The following is a 17,033-nucleotide window of genomic DNA, read 5'->3' on the forward strand; positions in this document are numbered from 1 at the left end:
TCTCAGGTTTAGCAAAGGGAAAGACAAAACCTACTGGACCTTTCTCCTCCGACGGCAACTAAATACACATTTTCATTCCTTTTACATGCTAGTATTGCTGCCTCTGAAGCCAGCCTCACTACAAACTGCTTATTGTCAGAGAACACGTACACCCCTTGTTTTGCTGTGGATTTCCCAATCTTCTAATTGTAGGGTGTAAAAAGTACAACCTTGATTGTTCACAGTTTGTCACACAAGTCTGATTTTCCCACACTGTCTGCTGAGCACATATCATAGTAATGTTTTCCATGACACAGACAAGGGGTTTGTTTGGTCTCAACTAGTGACAGGAATCAAATATCTAAAATTCTTTGATTCATGAAGCGGAATTAAGGACACACATATCTTTCCTTAGCACGAGGTTTTTGCCCCAATTCCCCTTTCCAAAACTTTTATATGATTCTGAATTGTTACTTATTCATATCAATGACTCATATTGGAGAGTTGGCTCCAACGTCCCCAGGCAGCATTCCTCCGTATGGTATGTCTACAGGGGCATTGAGCATCCCTTTTTCCCTTTTCTACCATGTGGAATTCCAAGGACCAGTGAAGACTCTGAGATGCCATCAATCCTGGCACATTGCAGAGTTCAACAGAAATTTGTTTAAATAAATATGATTTAAAGTCATATCCTATTTTAAGGGCTAATTTTGTACATGTGAGAATTGCTTCATGCATATGAAGACATGAGTTTTATTTTCTTCATCTTAAAAGGGACAAAACAATGTTAAACACAAAACGCATGATGTCAAGGAACTTTATTTATATAATGGTGAAATGAAACAGACAGGCCCGGCATCAATCCGGACTCTGCCACTTACTGTATGGAGAGACAATGCCATCGGCCTTTCCCGTTCTTGCACATTCTTGCAGTGAGCAACCTTGAGAGATGAGGAAATGTCTCCCTATGGGACAAAGAGCAGGCTTGCTTACTGCTTGCTATAAAATGGTGGGATCCCCAAGCTTAGCATTTCTCTCCTGTAATGCAACCTTATGTGCAAACACATATCTGGGCCCATCTGCTTCGTTTCTGTGAGAACTGGGGTTCAGGGAACCAACACAAACATGTTGACACTCTGGCTACTGCTTTTGCTGTAATAGTCTTTCATCTCTGATTCAGTAGTCTTGTGTGTTCTGTCAGCATCCATGAAACTGGCGACCTTGACATGTTAGCCTGCAAAGAGGGTAAAAATCTCAGATTCTTCACAGTGCTTGACACTTACTACTGTGTTTCCCCAAAAATAAGCCCCAGTTAATATCGTCAGCCAGACAGACACATTTAGTACATTATGTTCCAGAAGATGATAACATGACAGTATTTGAATAAATGCAGGTTTTTGTACATGAAAAACTAAGACATCCCCTGAAAATATGTCCCAATGCATCTTTTGGAGCAAAAATTAATATAAGACCCGGACTTTTTTTCGGGGAAATACAGAATAAGACCCCGTCTTACTTTGGGGGAAACACCGTAGCTAGTCCTACACAATGCATTTAACCTCTTTTAACCGCAGTTTCCCTTCTTTATAAAGGGGACAATAGTAGCTGCTCATAGCATTGTTGTGGGATAAATACGAATATAAACATACCTACTGTGCTTCCCCGAAAATAAGACCTAACAGAAGAGTAAGCCCTAGCATGATTTTTCAGGAGGACATCCCTTGAACATAAGACCTAATGCGTCTTTTGGAGCAAAATTTAACATAAGCCCCCGTCACTTTCAGGGAAACACAGTACCACACTAGAAACTTCCTGGGAGCTACCTGGCCCTCTTTAGAACTCTGATGGAGAGGACTTTGCTTTGATGTCCGAAGATGCTGGGCAGGGAGAAATAGCGTGGACCACAGGGTAGGCTGTGGTTTGTCCTGGTTAGATGCAGACGAGGGCTGCGGACTGACCTGAAGAATACGCAGAGTCGCAGCTCCGCAATTTCTACCCAGGCGGGGGCACGGAAAGAGGCAGGCTGATTGGAGCCAGAGGCGAGGGGTTTTGTCTTACATTGGTGGTTGCATAGCAACCACGCAGTTTTTATTTAGATTGTCTATTTCAGGGGGCTTTGGGGTTGTACTGATGAGGATTACTGAGGCATTCAAGAACCCCCGCCTCTCCGAAATCACTCCCTTGATTCGTAGCGACCTCGATATTCCGAGCAGCCTTTGGCTCCGTAGTGCGCCAGCCCCGGGAAACCCCACGCCCGCCCGCCCACGCATGCTCTCGGCGCCCCCACGCGCGCAGTCACCCTCACGGCTGTCGCCCACGCAGCCGCATGCTCCGGAAGCGCGGGCTTGGAGCGGCTGCGCGGCGCCAGCGGAGGCAGCTCCCGGCGCTTGGACGAGTTCTCCGAGGATGCTGCGGTGCGGGACGCGTCGCCCCCCTCAGTCCTCCAGGGCCCGGATGCCTCAGAAATTCGGCTCTGCGTCTGTGGGGAGCAAAATGCAACCCAAACTCCGTTTTACCGAGCCCCGCGCAAATAAGCACGCACAAGCACTAACACAGACGTCGCCGCGGCCCACGCTCGCGGCAGCGGGTCTCGGCCACGGGCGACCAGGGAAGAGCCCGGGATCCACGAGGGGCCGCCGTTCGCGATCGCCGCTAAAAGGTGCGACGTAAGTGCACGGTGTTACCGGCCTGGCTTAACGGCGCAACGGCCGACCTACGGCCTGCTTCGCGGGGCCGGAGAGACCCGGTAGGCGGGGCGCTCCGTCAGGAAGGGAGCAGGGGAGGGAGAGCTCGGGAGTGATTTGTTGTGCGCCACTGGGTAGGTCGGCTTGGGCGGGTCGGAGGCCAGGCTGAGACTGCCCTCAGATGGACCCGCCGGGACGCGGCAGACTCGCGGCCTCCCTTCGCTCGCGGGGCTCGCTGATCTGGTTGAAAGGCAGTCGCTGCGGGAAGACGGGTGCTTACAGCTCACGTTTGGTGGCAGCTACATCTGAAAGGGCGGTTGGAAGGGCGCCCGGCCGTTGCCTCTGGTTTAATATAGCAGATGCGCAAAAACTCCAACAGGTGGCTCCGTGGCGCAATGGATAGCGCATTGGACTTCTAGAGGCTGAAGGCATTCAAAGGTTCCGGGTTCGAGTCCCGGCGGAGTCGTAGTAGTTTTACCTCCTGTAGCTTATTTTCTATCCCTATCATTTATCCGCTTACTCTCCTTTTCATAGACGGTGTAACTCGCTTCCCATTCCCTTTCTCTTCCCGCTCTGCTTTGGGCTTCGGCGGCCTTTTCACCTATAGTCAACCGCGTGGGTCCTGTTCCCTGCCTCCGGCCCCTACCCCTCAGCTACCCCGGCTCGGCGGTTTAGGGGCGGGGCCCCGCCGATTAGGACCCTGATCCAGGTACTGGGAAGAGCGGCACCGGGAGGCGACCGAGCGAGGCCTCACTGTTGTGGCTCAAAGGAGAGCGCGGGGGAGGACGGGGTCTCAGATGTTCCGGGAGAGCTGCCCCCACGCCCCAGGGGTAACACCCCTTCGCCGGGAGCACGACGGTGGCTCCTAGGGACGAGCGAGGGAAGGACGGCAAAACGCACCCACACCCTGTGCTGCTTCGCTGTGCCAGCTGATTGCCCCTCCCGCCGAGAAGGCTTCAAAATTGTCACCCACCTGAATCCCAGTGGGGTCCTCGCAGGAATGCGGACTCCTGGGCGTCACTCCGGGACTCTAATTCAGTCTACCAGGGTGAGGCCCAGCAATCTCTATTTCCGATATGAATGTCCGCACCCTTGCCCCTTGAGGCCAGTGCAGAGGTCGGCCGTCCACTCTGCCTGCCAGCTCCTCCAGGGAAGTATGAACGTCTTATACGTCTTCCGACAAGTCATAGCTTTGGGCAAGATTAGAGTTCCACCTCACTAAATGCAAATAAATTAATGGAGTTTTAAAAATTCATTGCAACAAACAAGCTTAATTTCACGCAAAAAATACAAAATCCAAAATTGTCAAAAAAGGTACAGGGAAAAGTAAACAGCCTTGTTCCCATACCCCAGCCTTGCAATTCCCTCTGTAAGCCATTAGTGAAAAATGTTTCTTGGAAATACTGTCAGATTTTATGCATGTCTCAGCATTTTTATATTATCTTGCTGTATGTTTATTGATGTTAGTGACATAGGTGATACACAATTGGTAATATGCTATACTTGCCCTTTCACTTAAGGCAGATAGAGCTGCCTGTTCCATTGTACATATGTATCGTGATGATTTAACAGCCCCCAATAGCTGGACATTTAAGTATACAGTATTTTCCTATTACAAACAATGCTTTAGTGAACATCCTTGCGCTTACATTATTGTACACAAGTGCAAATATATACGTAGGATAGATTCCTAGGAAGTTGAACTGCTGGGTCAAAGGTTTGTTTGTGCATTCTTTGACAGATCTTGCCAAATTGCTCTCATAGAGATTGTACCCATTTTACTCTCACCAGCAATGTGTGAGAGTACCTATTTCCCCACACCCACGTTACCAAACAGGTGAAAAAAGATTTCTAGTTGTAGTTTGAATTCATGTCATTATGAGTGAAGATGAGCATCTTTTCATATGTGAAATAATTTGTATTTCCTTTTTGTGATTTATCTGTTCTTGAGTTTTGCTTATTTTTCTATTGCGTCATTGGTCATTTTCTTATTGGTTTGTACGAGTTCTCTATGTATTAAGGAAACCAACCCTTTGTGATATGTGTTACCATTATTCTTTCCTGGGTTGTTTGTCTTTTGATTTTGGTTTATGGTATTTTATTTTTTGTCTTACAGAAATTCATATATTTGGATTTATCAATCAGTCTTTTATGGCTTCTAGGTTTGGGGTTATACTGCACTCAGGTTATTAAATCATTTCATCATGTTTTATGTTAGTGCTTTTATGGTTTTATTTTTATACCTAAATCTTCACTTCATCTGGAATGTATTTTTGTATAAATAGTGAAGTGGGAATTTTGTCCAAGAATCTCTGATAATGAACACTCTTCCTTTTCTGCACTAATTTGAAATGCTCCCTTTATCATTTTCTAAATTCTCATATGCATTTGGGTTTCTGGATCCTCTCTTCTATTCCATTGTGCTGTCTTAATTTTGATTCACCAGAATTGTGCTATTTTAATATTCTAGTAGGGCCAGTCCTCCTTCCTAACTTTTTAAAGACTTTTTTTATCCTATTTTTGAATTATTTTTCCCACATAATATTATTAGCACTTATGTAGCATTTGTTATGTACCAGGTATTATTCAAAGTGTATTATGCATTTTAATGTGTTTAATCCTCTGACAACCCTACCAGGTAGATATTATTATCCCCTTTCATGGAAGAGGCATCTGAGATACAGAGATTTAAGTAACTTGTCCAAGCTAATAATACGCAGCATACCAGGATGGGAACTCAGGAAGGCTGGATCTGTGGATAAAACCGTAATTTTGTATCATCTTTTATATGAGCCATAGTTACAGCTAGTCTGGCTCTAATATTAGGAGGTATTTGTGTTGTAGTCATGTTATTTATAGATTAATATAGGGAGAATTAAACTAATGATGCTGAGTCTTCCCATTTAAGAGTAGCAGGGGAAATCTTTTTTCTTTTTTACGAACACCTATTCCTTACCATTTGCTCAGCTCTTCTTCTGTGCTCATCAGGAGTGTGTTAAAGTTTTCTTTATATGTATCTTGACTTTAAAAAAACTTTATTACTTTATTTTTTTGGTTTGGATCATTTGTTTCATTATATTTTCTAACTGGTTATGGTTTGTGTATATGAAGGCTTTTGATACATTAAATAATTTGTATCCACCTATCTTATTGAACTATCCAACCATTTAAATATTTTTTCAGTTCAAAATCACAATGAGATACCACTATATACCTATTAGGATGACTATAATAAAAAAATGACAGACAATAACAGTATTGGCAATGATGTGGAAAAATTGGTATGTAAAATGGTACAGTCGCTTTGGAAAAGTTTGGCAATTCCTCAAAAAGTTAAAATTAGGGTTACCATATGACCCAGCAATTCCACTCCTAGGTATATACCCAAGAGAACTGAAAATGTATGTTTACACTTGTATATCATTGTTCATAGTGGTATTATTTTTTTTTTAAGGAGGGCACAGCTCACAGTGGCCCATGCGGGGATCAAACCAGCAACCTTGGTGTTATTAGCACCATGCTCTAACCAATTGAGCTAACTGGCCACCCTACAGTATTATTCTTAATAGCCAAAAAGTGGAAACAACCCAAATATCCATCAACGGATGAATAGACAAAATGTGGGATATTCATATTATATTATGTTATTATATTATTCATCAGTAAAAAAGAATGAACTACTGATTCATGTTGCCACTTGGAAAAACCTTGAAAACATTATGCGAGTGTTCTCCTTGTGAAAGGAGCCAGTCACAGAAGGCCACATATTATATGATTCCATTTACAGTTGACCCTTGAACAATGCACGGGTTAGGGCGTTGAGCCCTAACTTTTGAGCCCCCAAAACTTGCAGGATCAAACTGCTCAGGTCCCCTATATAAAATGGTGTAGACCAACGCATACAAGTCCTCCTGCCACATCAATAGCCTCCCAACGTTACAGGTATTTATTGAAAAAAATCTGCGTTTAAGTGGACCCACGCAGTTTAAACCTTTGTTGTTCAAAGGTCAACTGTATATTAAATATACAAAACAGGCAAATCCATAGGCACAGAAAGTAAATTAGTGGTTACCAGGTACTGGGAGTAAGGGGAATGTGAAGGGACTACTAATGGGTATGGGGTTTTTCTGGGGGGGGTGATGAAAATGTTCTGGAATAGTGGTGATAATTGCACAACTCTGACTACATATAACCCCACTGAATTGTGCACTTTTTAAAGGGGTGATTGTATGGGGTCATGCAGGGTCTCAGCTCCCGCTGCCCATACAAGAACACAGGATATGGTGAGGCCAAAAAGGACCACCAATGGAGCCATAGATAAGGGAGTCATACCACTATAGTCTCGCTGGCGGCTGGGTTGGAGACACAGGAAGCAGGAGCCACACGATCCACAACCTGCCGTCCGCTTCTCTGCCAACCAACCCACTTGCTAACTGCAATCCACCCTTGCTAGCTCAGCCACGGCAGTTATATCAGCGGCTAATGGCTAACTGGTTATAGCTGATGGCCAACTACTACCCGAGCCAGCACCTTTCCACGTGAGGTCGAGAGCCTGGAAACTGCTCTCTGGGACTCTGTCCCCACAGATGGTATGTGAATTATATCTCAGTTTTTTAAAAGAGAAGATCATTTTTCAGTTGATTAAGTTGTTTTCTGGAAATATATTTTCAAGGGAGGATGAATGATAATTTTACCTTCTCCTCTGTAATTTTTATGCCTCATATTGTTTCTCTTGTAATAGCATCAGTTAGTACCTCTAGATGTTAGTTTTTCACAAAAACAGTGACAGTGAGCTAACTTTTCCTGTTCCTGACCTTACGGGAATGTTTCTTCACTAAGCATCATGGTAACTTTTGGTGTGGGCACGCACACATGTGCCCACATACACACATTTATCAAATTAAGAGAATATCCCTATTTATCAGTCATCAATGGAGATTTTCTCCTTTGATCTATTAATATTGTGTAATATATTAACATATTTTCTAATATCCAACCCTTCTTATATTCCTGAACTGAATCCCACTTAGTTGTGGTGTATATTTATTTTAATATTCCAATTTGCAATTTTTGCATATACCAAAAGATTGACATTTAATTATCTACCATAAATGCAGCATTGTTTAGAATGGCCCCAAACAGGAAATAACTTAGATGCCTACCAATGAATGATCTGTTTGAAGAGAGAGTGGTAGAGTCATGTAATTGAGGACAATGTGGACCTTTAAAAAATGAGGAAGATCTATAATAATATTACGGGAAAATGTCCAAGAGTAATGAAAAAAAGCTGATATGCAAGTGAATATGTTTAATGTGACTCCATCTGTGTGAAATACTGCTAATATCAATAGTAATAACATGTATTACTATAATTTTGCGTGCATCGAACATTTCTGGAAAGATATACAGTTAACAGTGCCCGGGCAGCAGGGGCAGTGGTATGAGGGCGGGGGCCTCCTGTGCTACTGTATGCCTCTTTGTAATGTTGCAGTCTTTTTCATAACAAGCCTACCTTATCCTTTAATAAAAACGTTAGTTGTAAAAAAGCTAAAGACAAAACCGTAATGCTAATGAGGAAGGGGGGAAAGTATTTTATGCCTTTTCTTGGATCACTTGCACATAGGCAGCCCTGATACTGCTTTCCATTAAAGATTTTCCTAACTTCATTTAACAAACATGTATTGATCCCCTTACACTCTGCTACATGCTGGATCGCTGCCATAAATACACCCGTCAGTAGCTCCTTCTAGTGAGAGTGAAGCGTGTGAACAAGGTGTTTCTTTACAGAGTGATTCCAGCAGGCACTGAGTCCGGAAGTCTTGTACACCATGTTGAGTGTGGACTTTACCCTAATGGAAACTCACTGAGTAGCTTTTAGGGCGGAAGCAGTTGTGATTAGCTGTAACTTGTATCACTCCTCTGGCTGCAGGATCCCAGCTGGAAAAGCACAAGGCCAGAGGCCAGAATACCAATGCAGGGCGGTTGGAGTCATATAGGTAAAAAAATGAGAAGGGCTGGAACTAGGGAGGTGGTTTGGGGGGATGGGTAAGTGTACAGATTGGAGAGATATCAAGGGAGGATGAATCGATGGGACTTGATGAATTAAGGGATATAGAGCGGAGAGTGAGGGAAGTCAGAAAAGCCTCCCATTTAGGGTTTCCCGGCGGGAATTCCCGCCCGTTCTCAGGAATTTTTTTCGATTCCCCGTTCCCAAATCCTGAGAGAAGTTGGTTAGGAAATCGGGAAAATAGGCTCCTTGAACCCAGTAATACCCACAATGGGAAATAAATGTACTACTCACAATGTATCTCTTAGACATTTTTCCTATTAATCACTAGGGTTTCCAGGTGGGAATTCCCTCGTTCTTGGGAATTTTTTCTTCTTTTCCATTCCCGAATCCTAAGAAAACTTGGTTGGGAAATCGGGAAAATCTGCTTCTTGAACCCAGGTGGTTGGTAGTATCAGCTGTCGCTTTGTGGAAACGATTCTTCGTGGAGAACAGAACAGTTTATATCTCGGGATTCGGGAATGGGAAAGCGAAAAAAATCCCTGAGAATGGATGGGAATTCCCACCTGGAAACCCTACTCCCATTTCTAATTAGGGCAGTTGGTTGAATGCTAAAATAGTCACCGAGACAACGAAGGAGAGGGAATTGGATTTTGGGGGGAAAAGATCTGCACGTGTTGAGTTTGAGGTCTCTATGGAATATCCTGGAGATGTAGTTGGCAGTTGGCTATGCAATGCCAAGCACACAGCAAGCTCTTAATAAATATTTATTGAGTGAAAGAACTAAAAGAAGGTAGGTATGCAGAAAGAGAGTGAAGGAAAAGAAGAGGAGATCTGGAGCTCAGGAGACCAATCTAGGCTGAGACTTGAAATTCATTATCCTACAGATGGGACTTAAAACTCTGGACAAAGAGGAGATCCTGCAGGGAGAGTATGAGATGACAGTTGAGGACAGAAACCTAGAGAACAGACATTTGAAGGACAGGCAAAGAATGTCTTCAAAGAGACCAAGAGGGCAGCCAGAGAAGAAGAAAACCAGGAGAAAGTGTTACCTCCAAGAACCAATGGAGCAGGTTTCCTCTAGAGGAGAAGGGTGTCAGGAAAAGGGATATATCTCACATTTTTCTAAACACCTGCTTTTTGTCAGCAACTTTAACACTTGCCATTTAATTACCTCCCAAATCCTAACAAATATGAATTACCCTATTTAATAGATGAAAAAATTATGATGCAAAGATGTTATGGGAGTTCAGGTGAAAGGATCAGCCTAGGAATAACGGGGAAAAAATGCCTGCTCTTTGGGGGCAAGTAGGAAGAGGGCAGAGAAAAAAGCATGAAGGTGGAGAAGGGAAAAGTGAAGGTGCTGATGTTTGAAGACCTATTTTCTTTGTGATCTCTTTTACAGCTCTGCCTCCTACATCCAGGATTCCAGAAAGGTACTGACAAATTGGGAGCTGCCCCAAAGGGTGGAGATGCTCCTGTCTTATTGCTGCTATGGTCAATACAGACTCTAAAGACCAGTGGCCAGGAGTAGTTTCACTACAGCTTCCTTCTGATCTGAGACTTTCTATATCAGCACTTAACAAATATTTTATAACCTCATTCACCTTCAATTCGCTCTCTTTTTTGAGTACTGACTTTGTGCAAGGAACCATGTTGGAAGGAAATACAAAGATGAGTGAGATCAATCGCATTTTCTTAAAGAGTTCATCCTAGTGAGGGACAGAGAGCCACGGATTGGTGATGTCATTAATTAGGATCATCTTTGGCTATTAGTGACAGGAAACTCAAAATACCAGTGGATTTGGCAAGACAGAGGTTTCTGTTCTCTCACGTGAAAGTCCAGGAAATGGCAGCTACTTGATCATGAGAGATCCAGGCTCCCTATTCTTTCTTCCTCAAAATGCAGCTCCCACCAGGTTCCATGATTGCTTATGCCCCTGCCATCAGGTCAACATACTAGTGAGTGGGGAGAAGATAAAGGGACCTAGCCCCACCCCAAGCTCATGCTTCTTTGAAGGACACTTCCCAGAAGTTGCACATATCACTTTCACTTGTATCCTATGCTTTATTTCCCCAGGTGGCCACATTCTCAGCTAAAACTCATGTGTTCTATAACTGTAAAAGAAAGGGGGAAAGTGCATCAGTTTCTGCTGGTGATGCTGAAACAGGTATGCAAATAGCTATAATGAGTGGCTAAAAGTATGACAGTTATACTTACTAGCTCTGTGACCTTAGGCAGGTTATTTAACCTCTCTGTGCCTCAGTTTCTTCACTTATAAAATGATGAGTAGCACCTATCTGATAGGTTTACCTAAGTTTACCTAAATTGTTGTATACATATATTTTACATGTGTGTGTACATAAGTTGTATTTGTAAGTCCTTAGAATAGTGCCTTTGGCACTAAGGGCTATATAGGTGTTTGTTAAATACAAAATAAAAATAAGCATAGTCAAATGGGAATTTCAAGAGTATCAGTGGAGTACATCAGTGGAGAAAATTCAGTCTTAGGTAATCGTCTCACTGGGTAGGCAGTTGGTAAGGGAATCTGGGAAGTGGTTTCCTGCAATCCAGAGCAGAGCAGAGAAGCGGCATATGACCAGCACAAATGAAGTTGGGGCCATGAGCAGGGGAATGGTGAACATAAATCTGTGGTGGCATTTTATAGAGGGTCTTGAATATCAGATCTTGAATTTAGGGGTTTCTACATGTTTTGTTAAGCAGAGGTGGGCCATAGAAGATAAAAATGTAGAAAGGCATCATTAAAACTGTTTTAGAGAGATTCCCCCAATGGGGGCAGGGGGAAGGATGGAGAACAGGGAAATTGTAGCTTTCCTTTGAGTTCCTATTATGTTCCAGACATGGTGCTAAGCACTTATCTCAGAAACATGATGTATCTGGTTCTGGATATGTTAAGTTTGAGATGACTTCGTGCTACCTGGATGGGCGTATCACACCATTAATTGGAAATGTGTGTCTGGAGCAGGCGTGTAGAGATAAAAGGATGGAGACTTTGGAGTTTTTTTGCAGAGAGGTGAGAGCAGAAGCTGGAGGAGAGGGAGAAGATATTCAAGTCACTATAGAGAAAGAAGGTAAGAGGGCAGGCATTACGGGAAACCAAGTGGTGGGCAGAGTAAGAAAATCAGCGAAGGAAGAGAGATATAAACAGAAAAGTTTATCGTCCTGCAGAAGCCAAGAGAAACTGGTGTGTCAAGAAGGAAAGGTCAGTAGTGTCTAACATTTCCTGGTCAGAAAAGATGAAGACCGAGGGAGAAAAGGCATTGACTATAGCAGTTGGGATGCATGTACAAATAGTTTCTCTAGACAGATGGAGCCACCAGGAGTTATGGCAGCCTTAGTCAGATGGCCTTGGCTGGTTGAGTGAAGGAGACAGTGATCTGCTGAGGGTAGGAGTGGGTGCTGGGGGACCCTGGGGAGAATGTGAGCATGCTTTTTATCTCCTATGAGCTCCTCGGGTGTAGAGGCTCTTTACTGGTGTAGTGTGGTGCTTAAGTAATGCATAGGATTCAATTTTGTGGTGATTGGCTGACTGATTTGCAGAATGAATGAATGAATTTGGTGAGAAGTCATCAGAATTGAATAAAAGAATGGTGGAGCAGCAGTGGAAGCCCAGTTGAAAGTCAGTAGCCTCATGGTATTTCCCCAAATCTCAGTAATCTGGATGGATAAGGAATAGTGGGTATTTCCCTGGCTGGTATTGGCAGGTGAGAGTAACAGAGAGAATGAGACTAGTAGGGTATACAAAGAATTTTCGAAATGTCTGACCAGTTTGGTCCAGATTGGTTAGGGGAAAATGTATCCTGATGGGGACGGAGGATTGGAACAATAAGTGGCTGAAATGCTTGAGTCCACAATTGTTGGGAGTGGGGCCCAGGCATCTGTATTTTTGAAGCCACCGCAGGTAATTCCAAACTGCAGCCAAGGTTGGGTTAGAGGGGACTGAGGGAAGTCTAACAGAGATTGGGATAGTGAGAGTTCAGAATCCTAACCATTGAAAGTTTTAAGTAATGAGTCTAAGGGCATGATAGTGATTGGCTGAGGTGGAGTGAAAATGAGGGTTACTGGAATTGATGAAATTGTGCTTGAGGGACTGTAGAATCATCTTGATTCATACCCTTTGGCTAAATCAGGATGATTTCACTAAAGGAAAAACCAAGAGTCGACCCTAAAGGACTATAGTTGGTAAAATATAAAAAGGGCTGAAGTTGTGATCACCAAGGCACAGGGAAAGGCAGTGGGCCAGTTAATATCCTTTCATTTCACTATTGATCGACACACCTACCGTTCAGATCAAGGCTGCTTCTGTGATGACCTTGTCAATAGCTGAACCTGGGGAAAGTGGCAGATTTGGCTGGAAGGGAAGATGTTACAGATAAATTCCAGTTTTTTTTCCTCCTTCCCATTCCCCCACCCACTCCCTTTGGCAACCGTCAGCTTTATCTATGGGTCTGTTTGTTTCACTTTGTTCATTTGTGTGCATTTTTTCCTAGATTCCACATATAAGTGAAACCATATGGCATTTGTATTTCTCTATTAATTTCATTTCATTTAGCATAATACCCTTTAGGTCCAACCTAAAGGGTGTTGCAAATGGCAAGATTTTATTCGTTTTTATTGCCGAGTAATATTCCGTTTTAGATGCATACGTGTATAATACATGTCTTCTTTATCCATTTATCATTGGTGGATGGGCCCTAGGTTGCTCCCACATCATGGCTATTAGAAGTAGCCATGCTGCAGTGAACATAGGGCTGCCTATCTTCTCGAGGTTAAGTTTTTTCTTTGGCTACATACCCAGAAATGGAATTGCTGGATCATATGGCGGCTTTATTTTTAAACAATATCAAATCTCCATACTATTTTCCATAGTTGCTACACCAATTTACAGTCCTACCAAGTGTATGAGGGTTTCCCTTTTCTCCACTTCCTCGCCAACACCTGTTATCTGTTGATTTATTGATAGCCATTCTGACAGGAGTAAGGTGATATCTCATTGTGGATTTTGATTTACATTTCACTGATTAGTGATGTGAAGAGCTCATCTTTTCATGTTTGTTAGCCATCTGTATGTCCTCTTTGGAGACGTATCTGGTCCTCTGCCATTTTTTAACTGGATTTTTTGGTGTTAAACTGTGTAAGTTCCTTTCATAGTTTGGATATTAACCCCTTATCAAATGTATCATTTGTGAATGTCTTCTCCCCTTCAGTGTGTTGTCTTTTCATTTTGGTTTCTTTTGCTGTGCACAAAGTTTTTAACTTGATGTCGTCCTATTTAGTTTTTCTTTTGTTGCTCTTGCCCAAGGATACATATCCAAAATGACATTGCTAATACCTATGTCAAAGAGTTTACTGCCTATATTTTCTTCTAGAAGTTTTATGGTTTCAGGTCTTACATTGTCTTTAACTCATTTTATTTTCGTATATGGTGTAAGAAAGTGGCCCAATTTTTTCTTTTTTACATGTATTTGTCCAGTTTTTCCAGCACTACTTAGAAGAGACTGTAGCTAAGGTTTTGATGAAGCTTCACATTCCAGAATTGAGCCATGACTTGTTCTACTAACTCATCGTCTCAGCCATTTTGGTGTGTGTATATGTACCGTGTTGTATAATAAGGTCTGAAAATAAGACCTAGCTGGACCATCAGCTCTAACGTGTTTTTTTGGAGCAAAAATTAATATAAGACCCAGTATTATTATATTATGTATCTTATATTTTGTTATATTATACCTGGTTTTATATTAAAATAAGACCAGGTCTTATATTACTTTTTGCTCCAAAGGCGCATTAGAGCTGATGGTCCGGCTAGGTATTTTCAGGGAAACATGGTATATATAAATGTGTATACACATACATACATTTCAGGGAAAAAATAAGTCTTACTGCTGATACATTAAGATATAGGAAAATTCTCGTTAACCACAATGTATGTTTTGTATTCTCGTTTGTTGGTACATTACTCCTCTGAACTTCCCTGAGTTGAGGGGTGGGGGAATAGATATAGGAGGAACAGACTGAAAAAAATGTCATTAAATTTCTTTTCATATAGATGACTATATGTACATATTTCTTTCCTATCATTTAAAAAGGTCGAAGAACATTTTTGAAGTCATTTGTAGTATTCTTCACTGCATGACAGCTAAAATTCACATGGTAATTGGGACTCTATCTAACCATAGTTTTCACATCCGTATTTCATTTTTTCTTCCCTTAATGAATAAGACTTCAAAATTTCAGTACGTTGCATGGGGTTCGAGGTCAGAAATTTGGTGCCTGAATCCTACCAGTCCCTGCTTTGCAACCTGCCAAGGAGGTTGTAACCATAAGGAAGAGTAGCCAATCGGAAAGTACCACTCATAACTAGAAAAACACTCCGATTGCAGGACTTCTCAGGTAAGCCGTGATGAAACAACCCATCTTCCCTTACGTTTTATAGAAAAAGCCTGGCTCAGGAAAGCCCCCAAGTCCAATTTCCCACTTTGTTTGGAAGAGAGGATGACAGGCCTGACCCCTAATAGGGCAAGAGCATGGTTTCTGACCTATTAACACAGCAACCTTGTTCATTTGTGAAAACACAGCCCCATGAATATCTTGAGCTCACTTCAATCTGATGAGTCCTCTTACCTTATGAGGGGTGACAAGGAAGGAGGCTCGTGGGGAGTAGCACTTCCTATATATATTGAGCCCATTTAACATTGCTTAGAGCCTTCAGTGCCACACAAAGTGTGGATCATGTTCTGGTTTTATAGCTATTTTTATGCTATACTGTTCAATTGAAGAAAAACTTCAATTGATATACTTTTAAAAGAGAATATTGTATGGTGCCAGGCTTGTTAGAAAAACGTCTTAGACCTTCCAGATCTGTTTAGCTGCATGCTGACTACCACCAGTGACATCATTCAATATCATATAGAGCACAGTTCACCCAGCTAAGCCTTGAACCACAGAATCATGAGTTATAATTTTTGGGGTAATTTGTTATGCAGTAGTAACTAGAACGAACATACACTATGCACCACCCATCACCTGAGCCTAAAGTACTGGCTCAGAGTTGGACAATCAGCTCTAATGCATCTTTTGGAGCAAAAATTAATATAAGACCCAGTCTTATATAAGATCCGATTTTATATTATAGTAAAATAAGACTGGGTCTTATATTAATTTTTGCTCCAAAAGACGCATTAGAGCTGACTGTCCAGCTAGGTCTTATTTTCAGGGAAACATGATAGTTTGCCTTTCTCATAGTTAGTGTTCAGTATTTACTGATAACCCTTTTCATTGCAGAACCTCCCCCTACTGCTACCTAAGTTCACATTTCATTTTGAGGTATTTCATTTCTTTTATAAAGCACTCATCTTCTTATGCCACTTAATTACAGGTCATGCTATTGACCCTGCCTCTTGGAAGCTATTAGTAATTGGAAGCATTACTTCTTCACTTTTAAAAGTGGAAACATTTCCCTTTAAAATTGTGTAACAGTAAGATGAATTTTACATTTTAATTAGTCAGATGCTTGGGGAATTGGTTAACTAGAAAGCATTTTTTGTTTAAATCCTTACTGAAAACTTTTCAATAAAATTTAAGTAGTAATTTTGAACAATACTTATTGCTTGAGAGACTGAACTGGATGAGTATCTGCACATATTACAGAAATAGTGTTAAAATATTTTTCATATAATCATGTTTCCTTCTAACTTGCTATTTCTAAGTGGGATCCCATGAATTTAAATTACTCAAGGTTTTATTGAACTTTTCTATACAGTCTTCTCTGCCCCTCACCCCTTTTCCTTTTCTTTAAAACCCTGCCATTTATCCTCTGGACAGCCAAGTATGACCTTTCATCTGACATCCTTAATTATGGGGACCCATGAGACATTTTCTTAGGTCTTACTAACAGGAATAATGGTGTTTATCTAAAGTAGATGTTTTTATCTAATGACAGAACACTGAACACAGAACTGATTTTTTGTGTTAGATGCTAGAAAGCTCAAAGCCCCTTCTTATCAACAGTTGCAGTTATTAAGTTTCAGAATTGTTTTATTAACTTCATCTTGACTTCATTTAATTTTTTCCGTCCTCACTTTCCTCCCCATAATTTCCTCACTTAAAACAAAAAACTAGCTGTGTTGTACACATTTTTTATAAGCTGTCTTAAAAACATTTTGGAACAAGATGGGCAATTTTAGAAATTGTTCAAGATTGTAAGGTATTTTGAAGGCCCCTTTTCATCAGTTTTAACCCAAACTTTCTAGGTTGTCGTCATTATCTTTTAAGTTCCTTTTACAGCTTCACTTAGCTCTCTGATCATATATACTAACATACATTTGCTCTAAGAACACTTGTA

General features: G+C 41.7%; 1 protein-coding gene and 1 non-coding gene across 3 annotated transcripts in view; both read left to right on the plus strand.

Moving 5' to 3' along the window:
• The first annotated feature begins 2,055 nt into the window (after positions 1-2,055).
• Positions 2,056-17,033, plus strand: part of LOC109458541 (uncharacterized) — a 101,407-nt gene continuing 86,429 nt past the window's right edge. For both annotated transcript variants that reach the window (XM_088791347.1, XM_074335154.2), the window contains exon 1: positions 2,056-2,638. In XM_088791347.1, coding sequence (XP_088647473.1) covers positions 2,110-2,638 — 529 coding nt within the window. In that variant the 5' untranslated portion in view covers positions 2,056-2,109. The remainder of the gene's footprint in view (positions 2,639-17,033) is intronic.
• On the plus strand, positions 3,045-3,129 carry TRNAR-UCU (transfer RNA arginine (anticodon UCU)). Its single transcript is given in 2 exon segments — positions 3,045-3,081; positions 3,094-3,129. It is a non-coding gene; the product is annotated as a tRNA-Arg (tRNA).

The sequence above is a fragment of the Rhinolophus sinicus genome, chromosome 14 (genome assembly GCF_057876585.1).
Source record: "Rhinolophus sinicus isolate RSI-liver-muscle chromosome 14, RSI-T2T, whole genome shotgun sequence".
Classification (NCBI taxonomy): domain Eukaryota; kingdom Metazoa; phylum Chordata; class Mammalia; order Chiroptera; family Rhinolophidae; genus Rhinolophus; species Rhinolophus sinicus.